Genomic DNA, 17,697 nt, shown 5'->3' with positions numbered 1-17,697 from the left:
AAAGCCTCACTAAAAATGCTAATAAATAGACCAGAATGGCAAGTTATCACTGACCAAGCTCTAGTTTTGTGATCAGAACTATGCATGTCTTAATTTGTGAACTGTTTCAAAGTAAAGTTCCTAAACAAATCAGATATCGGGCACAAACTTTTGAATGTCTTTTTTTTTTAGGCATGTGATGAAAATCATCTTTCCCTGCAAATTGTAAAAACTGTAAAATTGTTGCTTATCAAATGTAATGCTGCTCCTGGAAAACACATGTAATTTTTTTCTTTTTGTAAGAAATGGAAGAAGTTTTTCTGTGCCTTCTTTCCTCTTTCTCTCAGGTCATTTGTGGCTTGACAATATGCTATCAGAGGTCAGCTAGCCACCCTCAGTCCTGCCATAGCCAGTGGAGATTGAAAGTCTCCAGCAAAGAGGATCAGTCCTTCAGTTCTTATTTATGTCTTGTGAACCATGCAAAAAAGAGGCATAAAATATAAGATTAAATGACACTGATTTCCCTTCTCCCATACCACAACATTTAATAAATTAAGAGCTACTTTTGCCCATTAATTCTTTGCAGACATTCAGACAAGTTTGGGAGAATATCAGCATCCTTCAAAACCACGTGAATCAATGTCAGCATTTGGCATATATCACACCCTCAAATCAAGCTGTAACATGTGTAGCAAGCCCAGACCTTGACAGAAAAGTAAACACTTACCTTTCTTGGTTTCACTTTGTCATGGTAGTCATATTGAAAAATCCCCTTGTAGCTAAGTCCTAACCACCAGGGAATTCCCTGCTTGTCCTGGAAGATAAACCAGAGAATTATACTGAATGGGATGGGGAAATGCTGGAGATTTCTTATGTTGTTATTCGAGATTTGTTCCTAAGCAATACCTTTGAATGTCACAAGTGCTGTTGAGTTTACCCCTGCTGAATTTCCTCAAGACACAAAGCTCCACAGTGTTCAGGAAAGATCTGTTTCACTTTTGGCCATGACATAAAAAAACATTTAAAATGCATCACCTGTGATCAACTTACTAAAAATGTTGCCAGGGAAATGTTGACATGGATTGCTTGTGCAGTGGTGCATCCTCTTTCTCTTCCCTGTAAATTATTCAGTCTGAACACTCAGAGATTGGAGAGGGAGGAAAGCAAATCACCCAGCTGACTTGAATTATGTGGAGGGATCTTAGCATCAATCTTGAAAATGTAGCAGTAATGGGATCTGAGAGCTACCAAGTGATAAGGTCTGACAGGCTCGGACCCAACTGCTTTGTGTCTGAGAGTGCAGTAAAATGGCCTTATGGAGTAATGGCTGATATCTGATACCAGCCTCTTTGCAATTTACTGAACTGGCGTCCTCAATGAAATTACATCTGTTCTGTTAATGGGATAGAGAATGGCAGGGTAAAACGCAGCAAAACCAAAACCCCCACAACAGGCAGAAGCAAAACTTATTAAATGCAATATTTGCTGCCTCACTGTCATTCACTGGCGCTTCTTGATCACTGCTCTCAAGCTCTCAAGCTCTCAAGTGTTTGCAGGCTTGGACACCCAGCCCAATCCACCACATCCTTCTTAGTCTAGAGTATTTCAAGAGATCTGGATGCAAACGGTGCTGGAGGGATCCTGGCAAAACACGAGGCTAATGCTTTTCACAAAATGCCATGCACATTAGCAAGAATAGACTAGAAACACATCTCCCTGAGACAGGTACTGTCAGATAGTTGTGTTTTTATGGTACCCCATGTGTGTGAGATATTACAGATGTATGAAACACCATATGATCTGTGCAGAGAGATAATGATGAAACACATCAAAACTTCATGGGTGATAAACGAGGGAATATGCTCTGGGGACTGTGGCTTTAGCCTTCCTTATATGCTTATTGATTTTTCTACTTAAGAAAAATAACAACCCTACACAGCTGGTGAGGCAGGGAAGTATTAACGATAATAATATGAGACTGGAAGATCTGGTGATAAATCATTAGACAAAAAAAATGTGAGATTTCATGAATACCTGCATGAAATGCACACAGAAGTGGAGAGCTGGCTGGGGAGGGAGACATGCTGTCTCTAGAACATGGGACAATGATATGGCATTAAAAAGTTGTACTCTATCTATATTCATCTACCTATATATGAAATGAAGGGAGCTGCAGTCTGCAGACCACGGCTGGCCCAAGTTAGTTGCTTATGGATCTGCCATCTGGGAACAGTCAGACCGTATGGAACTACAAAAAGGGAGTGAAGTATTGAGTCTGCCAACGATGTGGCTGGCTTTTCCCTTTGGTGCTGGTTCACTGGCATTACCAGAACTTGCCACCGCTTGTGGGCTGAACATCTCCATCACAATAGGACTGCAAAAGTTTTATCTCCAAGAGCAGGATTTTCCTCTTTGGAGCTGTATTTACCAAACATTCGTTACACAGTTGAAATAAGTTTATCCTACCTCAGGAAGTGAAACAAGACTTGAGTAGCAGTGTATTGTATTCTGAGAGCAGGATGGCTATTTGTACCTCTCTCCCTCCCTCTCCAACAAAAGTTTACTTCAATAATGTCCTTTTTTAGTAGCACGTACCTTTACTGCATAATAATGCACTCCATATGTTGGGAGGGATTCTACAATGCTCATGTAACTGCAAAACAACACATAAGAGAATAACATGTCTGAAAAGCTGAGAGGATGATTTGAAAAAATGCTTTAATAAATAAATAATTAAGTGCATCAATACTTAAAAATAAAGCATTTCATGAGATGGGAGACATAGTTACATGTTGTATTTACAGTTCAGTATAAATATTTCCTGATAAAACAGAAGACAGAAGTCACTCTTATTTCACTTACTTCACAATTGCTTGACCTCTTGTCTGACCATTTAGTTTCTTGTAATGTTCAATGACTCGATCCTCACTGGAAAGGAAGAAACAAGGTATTTTAGATAATGGCAGTACCATGACTAAGAAACTTGCCAAAAGGTGAAATGATTCTTCTGTTAACACAGCTACTGACTGTGGGAATCAAGAGATGCCAAGCAAAAGTGTTAGATGAGGCAATTTGATGCAGCCCAGGGCAAACAAGGGAGCCTCACAAACTGAGAATAAACACTTTTTTTTTAAGGGTTGGCTTTTTGGCAGAACTTTTTTTTTCTCCCAAACACAGTACCTACTTGTACAAACCTTTCTGTCTCTGCATTACTCTCCTGATCTACAAACGATGCCCATGATATTATGTTGTATGGTAAACAAATGTATGTCAGAGCTGCTGAAGCTCTGCTTTGCCTTAGCTGGTGCAACTTCTTTCCAAGCACACCACGTTCTCTGAAAACTAGCAAAGCTTTCAGAAACTGGTGACCAGTAACAGCCCTCAGCCTCACAGATTACTCCTCACTGCAGCTGCACAAAACCTTATACAGGAGCACTGGCGGAAGTAGTCTGGAGAAATCTCTCTCAGCAAGCAGTTAAATTCCTACTGTACACAGAGGCAATGTCTATAACAGCAGATTAAAGAGGGAATGTTTCCAAGGCACTCAGACTAAGGTCCCTTTACTGTTAAAGCACAGATGTGCGTTTGCATGTTTTCAGGTTACACTAACTTGCATTCCTTTGGGCAACTCCTGGGCACTGGGAATCAGCACAGATCAGGACCCATTCCCAACGCTACTTTGGAGACTAAGACGGTGTCATGGTGTAGATGGATACTGTTCCACACCAGTGGGCTTACGTGACAGAGAACAGATCTGGGTGTGTTTGACAAATGCATGTTGAGACATTCATCTATACACAGCAGAGACATAGCATCCAAGAGCAGATTAGCACGACCCAAATGAAAGACTGAGAAGCAGCTGTAAGTTCAATTTAAAGAATCTCACTCCTTCCTCTAGTGAATGGGTAGCAGGATGGGCCTGGCAGAGGAGAGCTGTGTGGGGTAGTGCACAGAGGGAGAGGACCAGAAACACCAGTGCAGACAGCACAGAGTAATTCAAAGTAGACGGTCTGTCGGATTGTCAGCAGGGCCAGCTGTTTCACCACAAGCCTGTAATTTGTCTGAGAGTAACTGCTTTCCTTATACACTCACCAAATGACTTCCCCTAAAAGTCACTTGTAAAAATAAAAGGGCTCATATCGGAGCAAGGTGAAGTAATGTCCCACCAGCATGCCACAGCGGATACAGGGTGCTGGCTGAGTCGGTGACAAGTTACATGGGTGAAGAAATCATGCAGCTTTTCCACCAAATCCCTCAGAATAATTTTAATGCTTAGAAAATGATCTGTAAGCTATAAATTCAACAGCTATGAAACCATATTCAGCTCACTGAGCCAAGCAAGTACCACAGATGTTATGGGTGTGCACATGAAGGCAGAGCCCAGGTCTCCTGCCATGATTATCATAAACAGGATTACTTTTGGAGCAATAACTGAATTACATGAGTGTTCAGTACTGGAAGATCTCCAAACTCCATCATTCTTAATAAAAAAGATAGACAGAGTGCTCACAGACCTTTGAAATTACCTCTTAAAACCACGATTACATGTGGATGTAATTCCTCTCTGTCTCAGACAGGAACAAACCAGGAGTGACTTCTCAGAAAACAATGGAGTTTCTCCAGTGGAAAAAGCTCTAAGCTCTGTTTTCCATTCTGTGCAGTTTATTGTGCAGATCACTCTCTCATACTGATGCCATTCAAGAAAAAGACAGATGTACCTACAGGGTGAGTACCTAATGTGATTCCGAATGTGCTCTGCTTTCTTACAAATGATTATTATAAAATAATGTATATGTTTCCAAACATACCCCTCGGGTAAGGAAGCCAGTCGATAGCCCTTTTCCTTCAAAAGAACAGATTAGATGTCAAGGTGCCTTCCTGAACAGTGGGGGGAATCAAGTTGTGTTCTCAACCCGTACTAAAAGATGTGGGATAGTCCAGGCACTACTCAGTTCTCCTAAACAAAGGCAGGCAACATTCTGTATACTTCCATTGCCTCGTTAGGATACTGAGGATCCTCCTTTCCAGTGTGCAATGTTTCAAGGTCTACAGATGTCAAGTGACAGGTAAGTATTGCTCTTGTTTCTACGTTTGGACAAAGTACACCCCACCCTGAATTATCAGTCGTGCTATGAATATTAAAGAGTGGGATATGCTGCCGTTCACCTTTCTACAAGACTGAATTAGTCACACTTTGGGGAAAGAAAGAGGTAACTCCAAAGCACAAGTCATCCTGACAACAAAGGGAGCTGAGGGCACCTAGCTTGGAAGGAGAGGTCTACACTGAAGAAATGTTCATGGTCAGATGAATCCCACCCCAGCTGTGTGGCAGTTGCTCCTCTAACAGTTCTTTGAACTTCCTTTTCATTCCCTGCACCAGAAGGATCATCCAGCATGGAGGTCACTTTCTGCCTCCAGCTCTGGGACAGAGGGGTAAGCCCAGCACGTGCCAGGGAAAACAAGCAAAATCGTCCATGGGTCAAAAGGAGCATTAGCAGAGCTTAAAATCATTCTCCCCTATCATTTCAGCTGTTCATCTCTGAGCGGCTGTCATGCTGTTATTGACAGCTGGGACAGTGCTGGGACACTGCCTGGACCACCAGCTGACGTCTTCTCTCCTCCTGCTCTGTCAGTGACACAGAAACTCATTCATAACACAGGGCTGACAGAGGATGTTTAACTAATGTGGAGACAAGGAGACTGTCGGAACACCACTGTCTGTTTGCCAGCTCGTAAAACTTTCCCCCCTAAGCTGCAAAAATTAGTACATGGATGATATCCTGCAGCGGACAACTCTGATAAAGATCTTTAGAACTACCAAGAAATCCCTCCTGTCCCGGCAGCTTACAGAACTGGACAGCAGACAACTTGTAAGCAAATGCAGGGCCAGCGTCTCTCATCACAAGATTCAAATTTTCAAGGATATTTGTTTCCCACCTCTCTTCTCAGCATGCTAAGCCATTTTAAACAGCTGTCCACTCACTGCTGCATCTTACTGTTGTTCTTTTCTAACCTTTGTCTGTCTTGATTATATTTTTGAACTTACTCACATCTTTATTTTCAGTCATAAGCTGTCCCAGTGAAGCCAGCAGAGCATTTCTTGGGCCAAGAGCAGGATCAGGTCTGTGTTGTATTAGAGAAACTAAATAATGATTTTCAGCTATAGGTATTTTCAGAGATTAATTTTCTGGCAATGATGATGCTTTAGGCTGCTAAAAACAAGCTTGTATTCAAAGTCCGTTGGAATCTAGGGGAAGTCTGTCTTCCCCCCGGTCTATTGAAACCCTCATTCTAACACCCACTTCCGTACTATTGCATCTCATCCTTGCATTCTTATGGACAACCTAGTAGGGAGCTGGCTTGCTGGAGAGGATCTGAACTGAGAGAGAATGCAATGGCAATGGCTGGAAAGGAGTGCTATGAACTAACACAGGTTTTCTCCTGACTTATTGTGATTAGGTTTGTGTCTAAAATAACAAGTGTTTCCATGCATGGGTGAGAGAAATCAAAACAAGGCCGCAGTTCCTGGACTGTGTCAGAGGGCCAAAATTTCACTTTTCACTTAAAAGAAAAACACCCTCAAAACTCCTTGCTTCACTGGTAATCAATTATGCTAAGAGATGGTTGAGAACAAAACGTGCAACCTATTCTTCTTAACCTGTAGAGAGGTGGAAACAAAAGCTTGATCATATAAAAACTACAACCTTCATCCTTGTTATGATGTCTACAAACCTCCAAGAAAAGGTTACGGCGAAGGGAAAGGCCTGCAACAAGGGTATGCAACCAGGAGACTCCACGAAGGTGGAGCTGGAGGCACCAAGCTGTGCTGATGCAGCCCTCGCTGCATCTAAGAACCCAGGACTCGTCCCACTGGTCTCACTATGTTTGATAGAAGCAACAGGTGATGCATTTTCATGGTGTGTGATGGACATTTTATATTATTTCATGCAGTTCTATCATAGTATCTTGCTGAAGCTATAGTATATTTACTTGATTATCCATTTTATCGCCTCTTAGTCCATTTCCACTTACACAGATGTAGCACAGGGTTCTTTTCCTTGTTTTAAATTAACTAGAACAATCATCCATACTACCCCTAATGTTCTAAATACTTCTTTGTGAAGCTGGAAATTCACTTGTTACTGCTTTCTGCCAATGCTGAAGAACTTCAGCACATAAATGATTGCACACAAAAAAGAACAGGATGAATTTTGTGTCCAGTATGTAACCTGCATGAGATACAGAAGTGTCAGAAAACACAAAAATCTGCCCTCTTAGATCACTGAGATTGAGCTGTACTTTGGAGGCTTTTTGTGTGATTGACCAGCAGCCTCTTCCTGAGAGCATTCAGCATTTCAGAGAGGGTTTATGGAAATGCCACCATTAAAAAATAATGAACTACTGATGTATAAGAGACCTGGCTACTGAAGTGAAATCACAAGGGAGTCACAGGACTGTGGCCATGGGCTTTATTACCCCATTGGAAACAACTACCTTCTCAACCTGTAACCTATTCTCAGTCACGAGAACTCCATCTAAATTAAATACAGCTGCAAGAAGTGCTGTACCTTGTGTATAACCGTAAGTACTTGCATTTGGCATGTGAGGTTTTTGCATGACTCTTCTTGCTTCAGGTGACTGAACATAGCCCAGACCCAAGGAGAGTGTCTTCTGGGCACGGGCAGTCCTAGACCTCACTGAAATCTCCCAGCAGCAATCCTTAGCATAGTCATATTGACTAGCACTTGCCAACAGCGGGGGCAGACAGACCCCAGTGGGCAGATGGGGCTTGACAGGCAGCCTGGGTTGTCACTGGTGTGTACGGGGGTACAGGTACCATCACAGGCAACTGAAGCAAAGACTCTGTGGGCACTTGAGTAAAACCTCAGTCCATGTTACTTCCAAATGGGTCATATTTGCCTTCCTTGTCCGTGGCTTGCTCCCAGTGCTCCTTTTGTGGTGGCTTTTACCTTGAGCTACCAGTCTGTCAGTCAGAAAAGGCCACCAACCTGGCTGCAAGTGCACTGGTTTTAATGTGTGGATTAACGTGTGCAAAAAGGAAGGAGATGCTCCAAACAAGGAAAATATTCTGCTTCCAGTGAATCAATAACCTACATTTATTCAATTTTCATAAAGATTTGCTTTATTTTTTAGACAGAAACACCAGGAGACTGTGATGATCCACAGCTTTTGTGTAAGTGTTCCTAACCTCAGCCTGGGACTCGGTCTCTTGTGATGTGCTCAGAAAGTGATTTGGAAACCTCACAGACTAGCTTGTACAAGGCTCGACACTACGTACAGCTAATTTTGGTATTGTAGTGATGCTAGAAAAAGTGGATGGTCCTCCTAGGAAAAGGAAGAATCGAGCTCATAAACTACAAACTGATTTGTTCCCCCCTGCCATCCTTAGATTTACCAAGATGTTGAAATTCAAAGCGCAGCAGATAAAGAAGTTGGCTCCCACCCCCAGGCTGATAGCTTAATGCTTTAAAGACAAACATGAAAGAGGAACAAACAGAAAATCAAGTGAAAGCATCTCCCCATTAATGAGCAGTCTTTCCCCAAATTCTTTCCTATTTGCACAGATAAAAGGGATGGGCAGGGTAGCATGAAGAATCTATGTGTGGGGCATACAAAATTTAATTGTGGTCCTGCTCCTACCCTGGATTTAATTTTCTGTGCTATACAGACAGAGCTCACAAGCCTCTACCTCTGAACATCACTCAGTTTGAATTAAAGGAGAAATGCAGCCTTCTCAGTCCAACTATGCCATACAGAAAGGACTTGCAAGATGAAGCTCAATCACTCAAAAATCATAGAATCATAGAATCACTAGGTTGGAAAGGACCCACTGGATCATCGAGTCCAACCATAACACAGAGCAGCACAAAACACTGACTTTTCAAACCAGGAAAAGTCTTTGCATAGACACAAAGTGCTGGGAAAGGAAATGGCAGATTAGATCTCTTGATTTCATCAGGACACTTGCACATTTACAGTGAATTTTCTGACCAAATATTACTGTAGCCATTTGGCAGACAGGGAAACTGAGGCCCAGGGTGGTATCTCTACCTGTGTTGAATCATTCAATGAGTCAGCGGCAGACAGAACTAGAAGGCAATAATCCCTGCATCCCAGTTCCGCTCTCAGATCATTTATTGCCAGAGCCAAGTCCTACGTAAGACACTGCAAAACTGCTCAGCAGAATGATACATTACCAATAAGCAAGGGAAGGATGCTCCTTCAGCGCTGGTGTTGGAAGGGCTGGCAGCTTCTTTAATTCATTCCTCACAACTTCATTGCTGAAAGAGAGTTCAAAAGGAGGATCAGGCTACAAGAAAACAACAACAATATTTGATATGACCTGACCTAGCTGGCAGGCTGCTAGAGCTCTACATCTGTTCCTCCTTAACAAAAGGCACTGGGGTTTCCTTTTTCTTTTCTCTTTATTTGTTTTATGGCAGCCCAGTTAACTTTTCCCTCTGTTATCAAAATTGGAGAGAAGCTCTCCCAGATGGTTATGTTGAAGCACTTCCTATCAGTGACTGGACACAAAAGCCACCATGTCACATTTCATTGAGTGGGGTCTCACAGGTATATTCATACAGAGTAAAAAACAAAGGGGAAAAGAAGCAAAAGTGAAGCTGCAATAAAGAACCTTCATATAATGCCTTACAACCTGCTGCCAAAAGCAATGATTTGCTTTCTTAGCATTACAGGTTGTTCTTAGCCTCTTGCCCCAGTGACCTGCCTTTTGCACAACATCTTCATTGATAAGTGTCCAGTTTGTATTTATGTCTTGCTACACAAAACCCTTCGTGGGACCAGGTCCAGCCACTTCACTAACATTCTCTTCCCTGCAACCTCTAGTGGCCACATTGGCCAGCTGGTGCAGCAGCATCGCACCCCAGAGAGCAAAGGAGAGCTCATGGAAAGGGAGACAGATTCTTGTACATGAAATAATACCATGGGATTTTCTTCTACAAATCCCAAACGCCTCCCTTCCCACATTTTAAACACACAATGAATTATGAGCACATGAAAATCCCTCAAAGGCTTGGGAAGGAAGACATTGTTACTTTCTAAATCACAGAAATACACAGCCAAGAGGGCCAGACATGACACTGAGGAGTGCCAAAGGATTGTTTATTGGCTTACTTCTTAATAGCAGGTTTTTTTTGTCTATATCTTTTTGTTCCCTTCCCTTTACACTGCTAAAAATTGTGGCTGTCCTGGAGCTATATAGAGAGAGACCTCTTCCAGACCTCCAGATTTCCCAGCTTACTGACTTCTGTAGGGCAGCAGGGCCATTAACCAGGCAGATGGGTTGTAGAACAACCACTCTAAAATCTGCCAAAAGCTGAAGGCTCTTGGACATGTCAGGTCACCCTGAGTTTTGTTCTTGTCTCTGGGACAGCCTGTGTGGCTGCTTGCAGAGACATGAGCTTCAGTTGTTGTAAAAATCTTCCCACAGCATTTCTCCCTGTGCACATTCCAGCACCAGGCTCTGCCTAAGACCTAGGTGGGTTTGTCTTAATTGGAGCTTGCAGGTTAATTGCTAGGTTGAGCCATAGGGTAAACCACTAACGTAAATCTTGGAGCGGGCATTTTTGGGTATGTCTACAGGCATTTATTATCATGGTAGTTCCCTGGCAATCAATTAAATAGTTTTAAAATGGGACCACAACTTCTAGTCAAGATAAATCCATGACAGAGATACTTAAGTCTTAATTAATTTCAAATTCTGCAGAGTGGAGATGTGTAGAACAGCACTCACAAGAAATGACTAAGGCAACCACTTCCATGCTAAGCACACAGAAAACCACTGAGCAGCACCTTATATGTCGAGGCAAATGATTCTCGACGCACAGTGTCTAAACACCCACTCCTGCCTAAACCTCGTGGTCGTTTGACCATCAGATAGATCCTCCTTTGTAAGTGCAAATGCTCAAAAACTATTCTGATGTTTCCTTCCATAGCAGGTAAATATCTGCACAAGTCTGAACAAGAAGCTGCTCTGTTCCACGTTAACTGCTGATCTGGCTGCTCAGCTCTGTGACTGACAGCCTAGAAAAGAAGCTGTTGCTGTTTACAGAGTTAACTGGGTCTGCCCAGAGATGCATCCTCCCCAGTGTGGGGGTACTCAGCTCTTACTGAGTTGTTTTGACATAATGAAAGTAACTGGGAAAAAAAAAGAAAGTACCCAGCACAGTCAGAGCAGTCGCTGCCCTCAAGTGAAGATTTTTGAAGGCTGGCTGTGAACAGAAGGAAGTTGAGAAACTTCCAAAACTTTTCTGGGAAGACAGAAAGTAATTTCAAAGAGGGACTTTCTGAGCCCAGAAAACTTTTAAATAGGACAGATTATTGTTGACTAACTATCTTTGAGAGTCTGGGAAAAACCCTGAACCAGTAATGGCTCCTATGAAAGAAAGAGGCAACCCCACTCAGCTTTATCTTTTCTGTCAGTGAGGAGCCAAGATTGCTTGCACTGTGATAAAAAGCCCTTTAAGAATCAGAGAAAAAGACACTCTGAATGTCGTTGGATGCAATTAGCGTTTCTGCTCAGTACCTAGAAAATGCTGTAAGGTAGTGCCTCACAACTTCAAAGTGCCTAATGCATTTCAGGTAATCATTTCCAGGAACAAAAAGGTATTTCATTCCATGATCCATATATTCACTAAGACTTTTGGCAAGACTAGTTTCAAGACAAATGAATTCAGTCTCCCAAAAGGATGTCAAATGAAGAAAAAGGAAAAAAAAAGATGATTCAGGTTGTATTTGTGCTAGTGGCCATGAGGTCACTTTCCTCTTGGCTCCTTTTAAAACACCAAAGCCCTTAATTTTTAAAATATTTCCATCCGGATCAGAAGTGGTTTCATACTTATTGCCTTTCCCACTCTTTCTAGTGAAATATCTCAGTGTGCTTATCTTATTACTGTATTTAGAAAGTGTTTGTTTAATCCGGTCACTTGTACTGCATTTATTTTACCTTCAAAAGTGTCCAACCTCCAGGGGTTTTAAATATTGAAGTGTGCTTTTGATATAGTTTTATTAATATAGAGGGGAAAAGCACTTTCTCTGTGTCCTCCAGACCACTTCATTCCTGCACTATGGTCGAAATTATAATATTTAAAAGACTGAATAACAATATGAAAACTGAACTGGAAAAGCCATCTGCATGGGTTCCTGAAAGCTGGTTAGATATCTAGAAATAAGCTCATCTGACTGGAGAATGGACCTAGAAGACAGGAACTTCCGAGTCCTGGTCTTATGTCCGTCAATGCCTCTTTAATGAGTCTTGGCCAAATAAATGAGTCTCCACATCTCAGTAGTTCTGTCTACACATGGGGGTAAAAGGTCCCTGCCCATCACAGGGAGATTGGAACTAGGTGATCTTTAAGGTCCCTTCCAACTCAAACTATTCTGTGATTCCATGATTCTACCTAGCCGCTTCATAAGCATTTTGTGAAAAACAAGTTTTTGGCTGCAATAATTTTGAGCTAGATTACAGATGCTACAGTTACTTCTGAGGAAATCCTTACGTTTCCCAGCATGTGTACTAATAATGATTAGTTACAAAACAAAACTGCAGGTTAAAGTTATCAGCTCTGCTCAGTATAGTAATTAATTCTGTTGAATGCAAGAAGCAACGTAGAGCCTGAGAATCTTGGATTAAACATAACTGTTTGAAATAGTGCTTAAGATCTTCTCCATAAGATTGCAAAACTGCAGCCTGGGTTTTGTAACCTTTTAGTAAACTCCAATTGGTTAAATGTCACTCAGTTACACAGAAAGAAAAGTAAGCCCGAAACTATGTCAGATTACCATCTGCCCAAACGTTGAAATTATTGTGAAATTCTGCTTAACAGGAAGCTGTCTGTTTGCTTTCCTCCCTTGTTATTCTTTCATTTGTCGCTGGGAGATTCTTGGAGTTATGTTGCTTAACTGGAAGATATCTAGCAATCAGAGCCTGTCTGAGGACCTGGCTGCAATCGTTCAGGATTTTGTTTTACTCTAGGCTTTTTTTGCCCTCCCCAAATCGAGAGACAGATGATCAGTGTATGTTATTTACAGCTGCTTTGACATAGATGCTGTTAAAGATTGAAAAGCTGGATTCTGAACATTTAAAACCACAGCTTGTGTGAGTTTCCCAAAGATTTTGGTCAATGTCAGGCTGGAATCTCAATCTGGTAGGATTAATTTAGGGGGGAAATCTCAACTGTTTTAACAATATTCTATACTCCACACAGCAAGATTAGCAAAAGCCCCTGGTTCCTTCCTCTGTGTAGGCCTAAAAAGTCACCTCTGTAGGATTTGTGTTCATCTAAGGAATCGAAATTTGTCCTGCCCATGCTCTGCCAACCAAATGCGATTCAGGTCCTGACTAGAAACAAAATTAGCTTGAGCTAATAACCTTTGCATCCATCTGCAGGATACTAGTTTAGGAGCTTTGTCTACATGGTTCTGTGCCTTTGAAGAAGGACATTGAGTGCTGGAGGAGAAAAGAAAGGCAATGAAGCTGGTGAAGGGGCTGGAGAGCAAGCCTTGCGAGAGGCAGCTGATGGAACTGGGATTGTTTAGCCTGGAGGAAAAGAGGCTGAGCGACCTTATCACTGTCTACAACTGCATGAAAGGAGGTTGTAGAGAGGTGGGTGTTGGTTTCTTCTCCGAAGAAGTGACAAGTGATAGGATGAGAGGAAATGGCCTCAAGTTGCGCCAGGGGAGGTTCAGATTAGATGTCAGGAAAAATTTCCTCACTGAAAAGGTTATCAAACACTGGAACAGGCTGCCCAGGGCAGTGGTTGAGCCACCATCCTTGGAGTTATTTAAAAGATGGGTAGATGAGGTGCTCAGGGATATGGTTTAGTAGTGGTCAGGTATAGTTGGGCTCGATGACCTCAAAGGTCTTTTCCAACTAAACAATTCTACGATTCTAAGAAGTCAAAATTTTTGCAGCTAATATTGAAAAGCACAGATCCAGTCTTAAGTATCTGGTTCAACCTGAGAATCAGCTGAACAGGGACACAAAATTGTCCTCAATTCAGTGATATGCCCCAGCCTAAATGTAAGCCCTTTTCAGTCTTGTCAGTTGAGGCACCTGGGGAGTCTTTTACATAATGTCAAAATCATTCTCCTTTAAGGCAGAGGAAGAGGAACTTCTTAAGGAGAATATTTCTTTTTATTTTAAAACCTTGCTGAGCTCAAATTCTGTCTAAACCTGTATCAGCTAAGAGATGTGCCCTTTGTACAATTCTGCTTGTAAAACACTGAGTCAGACCAGGCCATTTACAGCAAACACCGAGAAATATTTTTCCTAATTGATATAAATGGGCTCAGGACCTCTGTTTCTGATGGGTTTGTTTTTGAAATGAAATGCACACTAGAAATGAAAAAGGCCTTAGTCAAATTGTTTGCTATAGATGCCAAATGGATTTGTCAGGACTATTGTGGTATTTTAGTTCAAGACAGATAAGAGCGACTCAGACTATGCGCTCTCCAGGCTTACCAAACACTGGGCAGTCATTATGATGCCTGAGTTAGGTACTACTCCTAGGTGGGAATAATCAGTGCAGAGACTCCTGCACAATGATACCCTATGAAAGGATGTAGGACATGTTTGAAACAGCACATAAGCCCCTTCTGAAGAAAGGGAAGAAGAGTACGATAAGCACACCTATTATTCCAAGGCATGCAATTACTCCCTCAAAAGCAACAGTGGAAGATGCTCTCATTGTAGATACAGCAGTTCACAGAGGTAGAAAACTAAAGTTTGTGAGATCAGTTCTGCTTTTTGAGCTCCCATGAAGCTCCAAAAGCAGACCTGCAACTGCATTCAGGAGTCCTGACTTAGCCCCTTGTGATCCCCCAGCTGGGTGCAGTGGGGTTTGGAGGTAATCCCGTTCTGGTCACTGTGGGCAGGTGCCAGCTCATGGCTGAAATTGCAGCAACTTGGCATTGGCTATCCCAGCACCTGAGATAACCAGCAGAGACTCAAAGGAACAGAGACTCCATGGGGAACAGCAGCTCTCCCGCTGCTACCAATGAGACAGTTTTTACACGCTTTTCTGGATCAGGGCCAAAGAGAAACTTGTAGTCTCACAGGCTATAAATCTGATGGTGGTAGTAGACAGGACAGGTGTGGGAAATCTGCAGTCTGCGTTTCAAGCATGCAACCCTTTAGAATTAACTTATTTCTTCAAAACCAAAGCAGGAGTTCAAGAGTTCAGCCTTCATGCAATGTATGCTGCCACGCACATATTATCTTTAAATCTCAGCAAGACATTCACAACTGCAGCGCTTCTCTGTTTCAAAGAGAAGCCACTTCTATTTCAAACAGCATTTCAACATCAACTAACTTCAAACACTGAAGCTAACTTCAGCCCTAAGAGTCAGAACATTTGTCTCCATCTGCAGTTCCTCTGGCTGGCCCCAGGCTTGATTTGCCTCCCAGATTTTACACTGCTGATATGAATAACCACAAATCTCAGCAGACGAAATATTGACCACAATGACCTTGTGTTGACTTAAGTAGCACCTGGATCTCACCCAGCACATAAGCCCATGTCAGCGGACATCAGAGGAGAACTAATGGACAGACGTCCCTGGAGATGCTAAGTCTTCTGCTAGAGTGTAAGGGGTCAGGATAGGACTTTTCTGCCTTCCTCCAAGAACAGGCTTCAAACTGCACTAATACAGCAGATTGCTTTGCCACCAAAGCCTATTTAGAAATTAAGATTGCTGGCAGTGTCAACAAGTTGTTGTTATGACACTGCCCCTCTGCCTGACTTGGGTGTAAGGACTCCCCCTTCCACTTCAAACCATTGTGATCCACAGGTGGAAAGGACTAAGAGCTAACTGTTATAACAGGGATGGTGATGACTGATGCACTGACGTGGAGGAAGCAGTTAACACCAACTGTTGAGGTATTTTCTGTGCTTTCAGAGAATCCTCAACATAAAACGATATGGAGCTGTTGAATGGGTCCAGAGGAGGGATACAAAGATGATCAGAGGGCTGGAGCACCTCCCATACGAGGACAGGCTGAGAGAGTTGGGCTTGTTCAGCCTAGAGAAGCGAAGGCTCAGAGGAGACCTTATAGCAACCTTCCAGTACCTGAAGGGGCTACAGGAAAGCTGGAGAGGGGCTATTCATAAAGGCTTGTGGGGATAGGACCAGGGAGGATGGGTATAAACTGGAGAGGGGCAGATTTAGCTGGACATTAGGAAGAATTTCTTCATCATGAGAATGTTGAGACCCTGGCACAGGTTGCCCAGGGAAGTTGTGGCTGCCCCATCCCTGGAGGTGTTCCAGGCCAGGTTGGATGGGGCCTTGGGCAGCCTGATCTAGTGGGAGGTGTCCCTGCCCATGGCAGGGGGGTTGGAACTGGATGATTTTAATGTCCCTTCCAACCCAAACTATTCTACGATGATTCTATGAATCTAAGATTCCCCATTTCTCTGTGGCCTAGAGAAACGCACTGTGATAAACTCAACCATTCCTTTTACAAGGGACATCAAACAGCTTTTAGCAGATGGATGCTTTCCACCAGCTGCTTCCACTTCTGGTCTGGAAACAGACACTTGAAGATACACTGCTTTCTATCCTATTGCTGTGAGTGATCTGATTCCTTTCTATTCTGTGTTTCACAGACTGAATGTACGCTTTCTGGGTGTGTTTCCGTCATGTTCAAGATATTCTGAGAAACATTGAATATTGGTCTTCATAGCAAAGCCAGTGGAAGATGTGGTTTATCACAGGTTTGAATGGCAAAACTCTGCTTGGTCCAGCTCTTCTGGGTTAAGCACTTGGCAGTGCATTGAAAACCAGACGGAAAAGAACCACATGCACTCCAGTACCCCCTAAATAAACACTGCTGATAGCTGTGTTATTCCAAATTGTGTGGAACTTAAAAATGAAGCAATACTGGGCTTGTGTTTCTGTGGTGAGAAGCATGTCAAAATTTTGCAAGTGAATTAAGGTTTTGAGGTACAATAAGGCAGATCTTAAACTTCCTTTTAGCAAGGGTTACCTCATGTCATCTCAGATGCCACGACAGGCAAGCAATATTTGCAATGCATTGTTCCTTTTCACTGAATTGTCTCAGTTTTAGCTGGCTAGATGTCCCAGTCCACCAGAAGACAGAACTTGCCTGATATTCACAGGCTCTGATGGGTGCACAGAGCACTATTAATATCTTCTCTCAGTGTATCTTAAGGCACCTCTTTAGGCTCATCTGGCAATGCAATCTCACTGTCCCTTCACACCTTGTTTTCTTCCTGGAAATGAACTTCAGGGGATATTGCGGTCGTCCAGCTGAACTCAGGTTCAGGTCAGCAAAAGTAATATATGGAGTACATATGAGCTTCGGATAAAGAACTTTCATGTTTCTCACACGAGGCATCAAACAGGCATCTGACCTTGGTTGCTTCTAACGTGTATACTGACAGATACTGTCAACTTAAATGAAAATTCTTGGGCATTTCATTAACAGTTTGCTAAAACACCAAACACAGTCACCTCGTTGAATTTCCTACAGCAAGTCTGAAGATTTGGCTCAAGGAAAAGTGGAAGTTCAACAAACCAAATTATCTAAATTGTGATTTTGAGAACTCTGTCCAAATTCAAGCTGAAATATCAATTAGCAATGGAATTTTAATGTTGCCTCTGGTTGGCACTGTGATATAACAGAGATTGTAGAGTCATTTCCTTAGTAATTTC

The 17,697-nt window shown here is 42.5% G+C and overlaps 1 protein-coding gene across 9 annotated transcripts in view; it reads right to left on the bottom strand.

Annotated features, from left to right (window-relative positions):
- The window catches only part of FRMD4A (FERM domain containing 4A), a 389,746-nt gene that overhangs the window by 59,721 nt on the left and 312,328 nt on the right, over nucleotides 1–17,697 (bottom strand). For all 9 annotated transcript variants that reach the window (XM_054056344.1, XM_054056345.1, XM_054056346.1 and 6 more), the window contains 4 exons: nucleotides 9,198–9,281; nucleotides 2,842–2,907; nucleotides 2,575–2,632; nucleotides 707–793 (listed from right to left, as the gene is read on the bottom strand). In XM_054056344.1, coding sequence (XP_053912319.1) covers nucleotides 707–793; nucleotides 2,575–2,632; nucleotides 2,842–2,907; nucleotides 9,198–9,281 — 295 coding nt within the window. The remainder of the gene's footprint in view (nucleotides 1–706; nucleotides 794–2,574; nucleotides 2,633–2,841; nucleotides 2,908–9,197; nucleotides 9,282–17,697) is intronic.

Source organism: Cuculus canorus, chromosome 1 (assembly GCF_017976375.1).
Source record: "Cuculus canorus isolate bCucCan1 chromosome 1, bCucCan1.pri, whole genome shotgun sequence".
In the NCBI taxonomy this organism is placed as follows: domain Eukaryota; kingdom Metazoa; phylum Chordata; class Aves; order Cuculiformes; family Cuculidae; genus Cuculus; species Cuculus canorus.
Note: the sequence above shows the minus strand (reverse complement) of the source record. Positions and strands in the feature narration are given on the sequence as shown.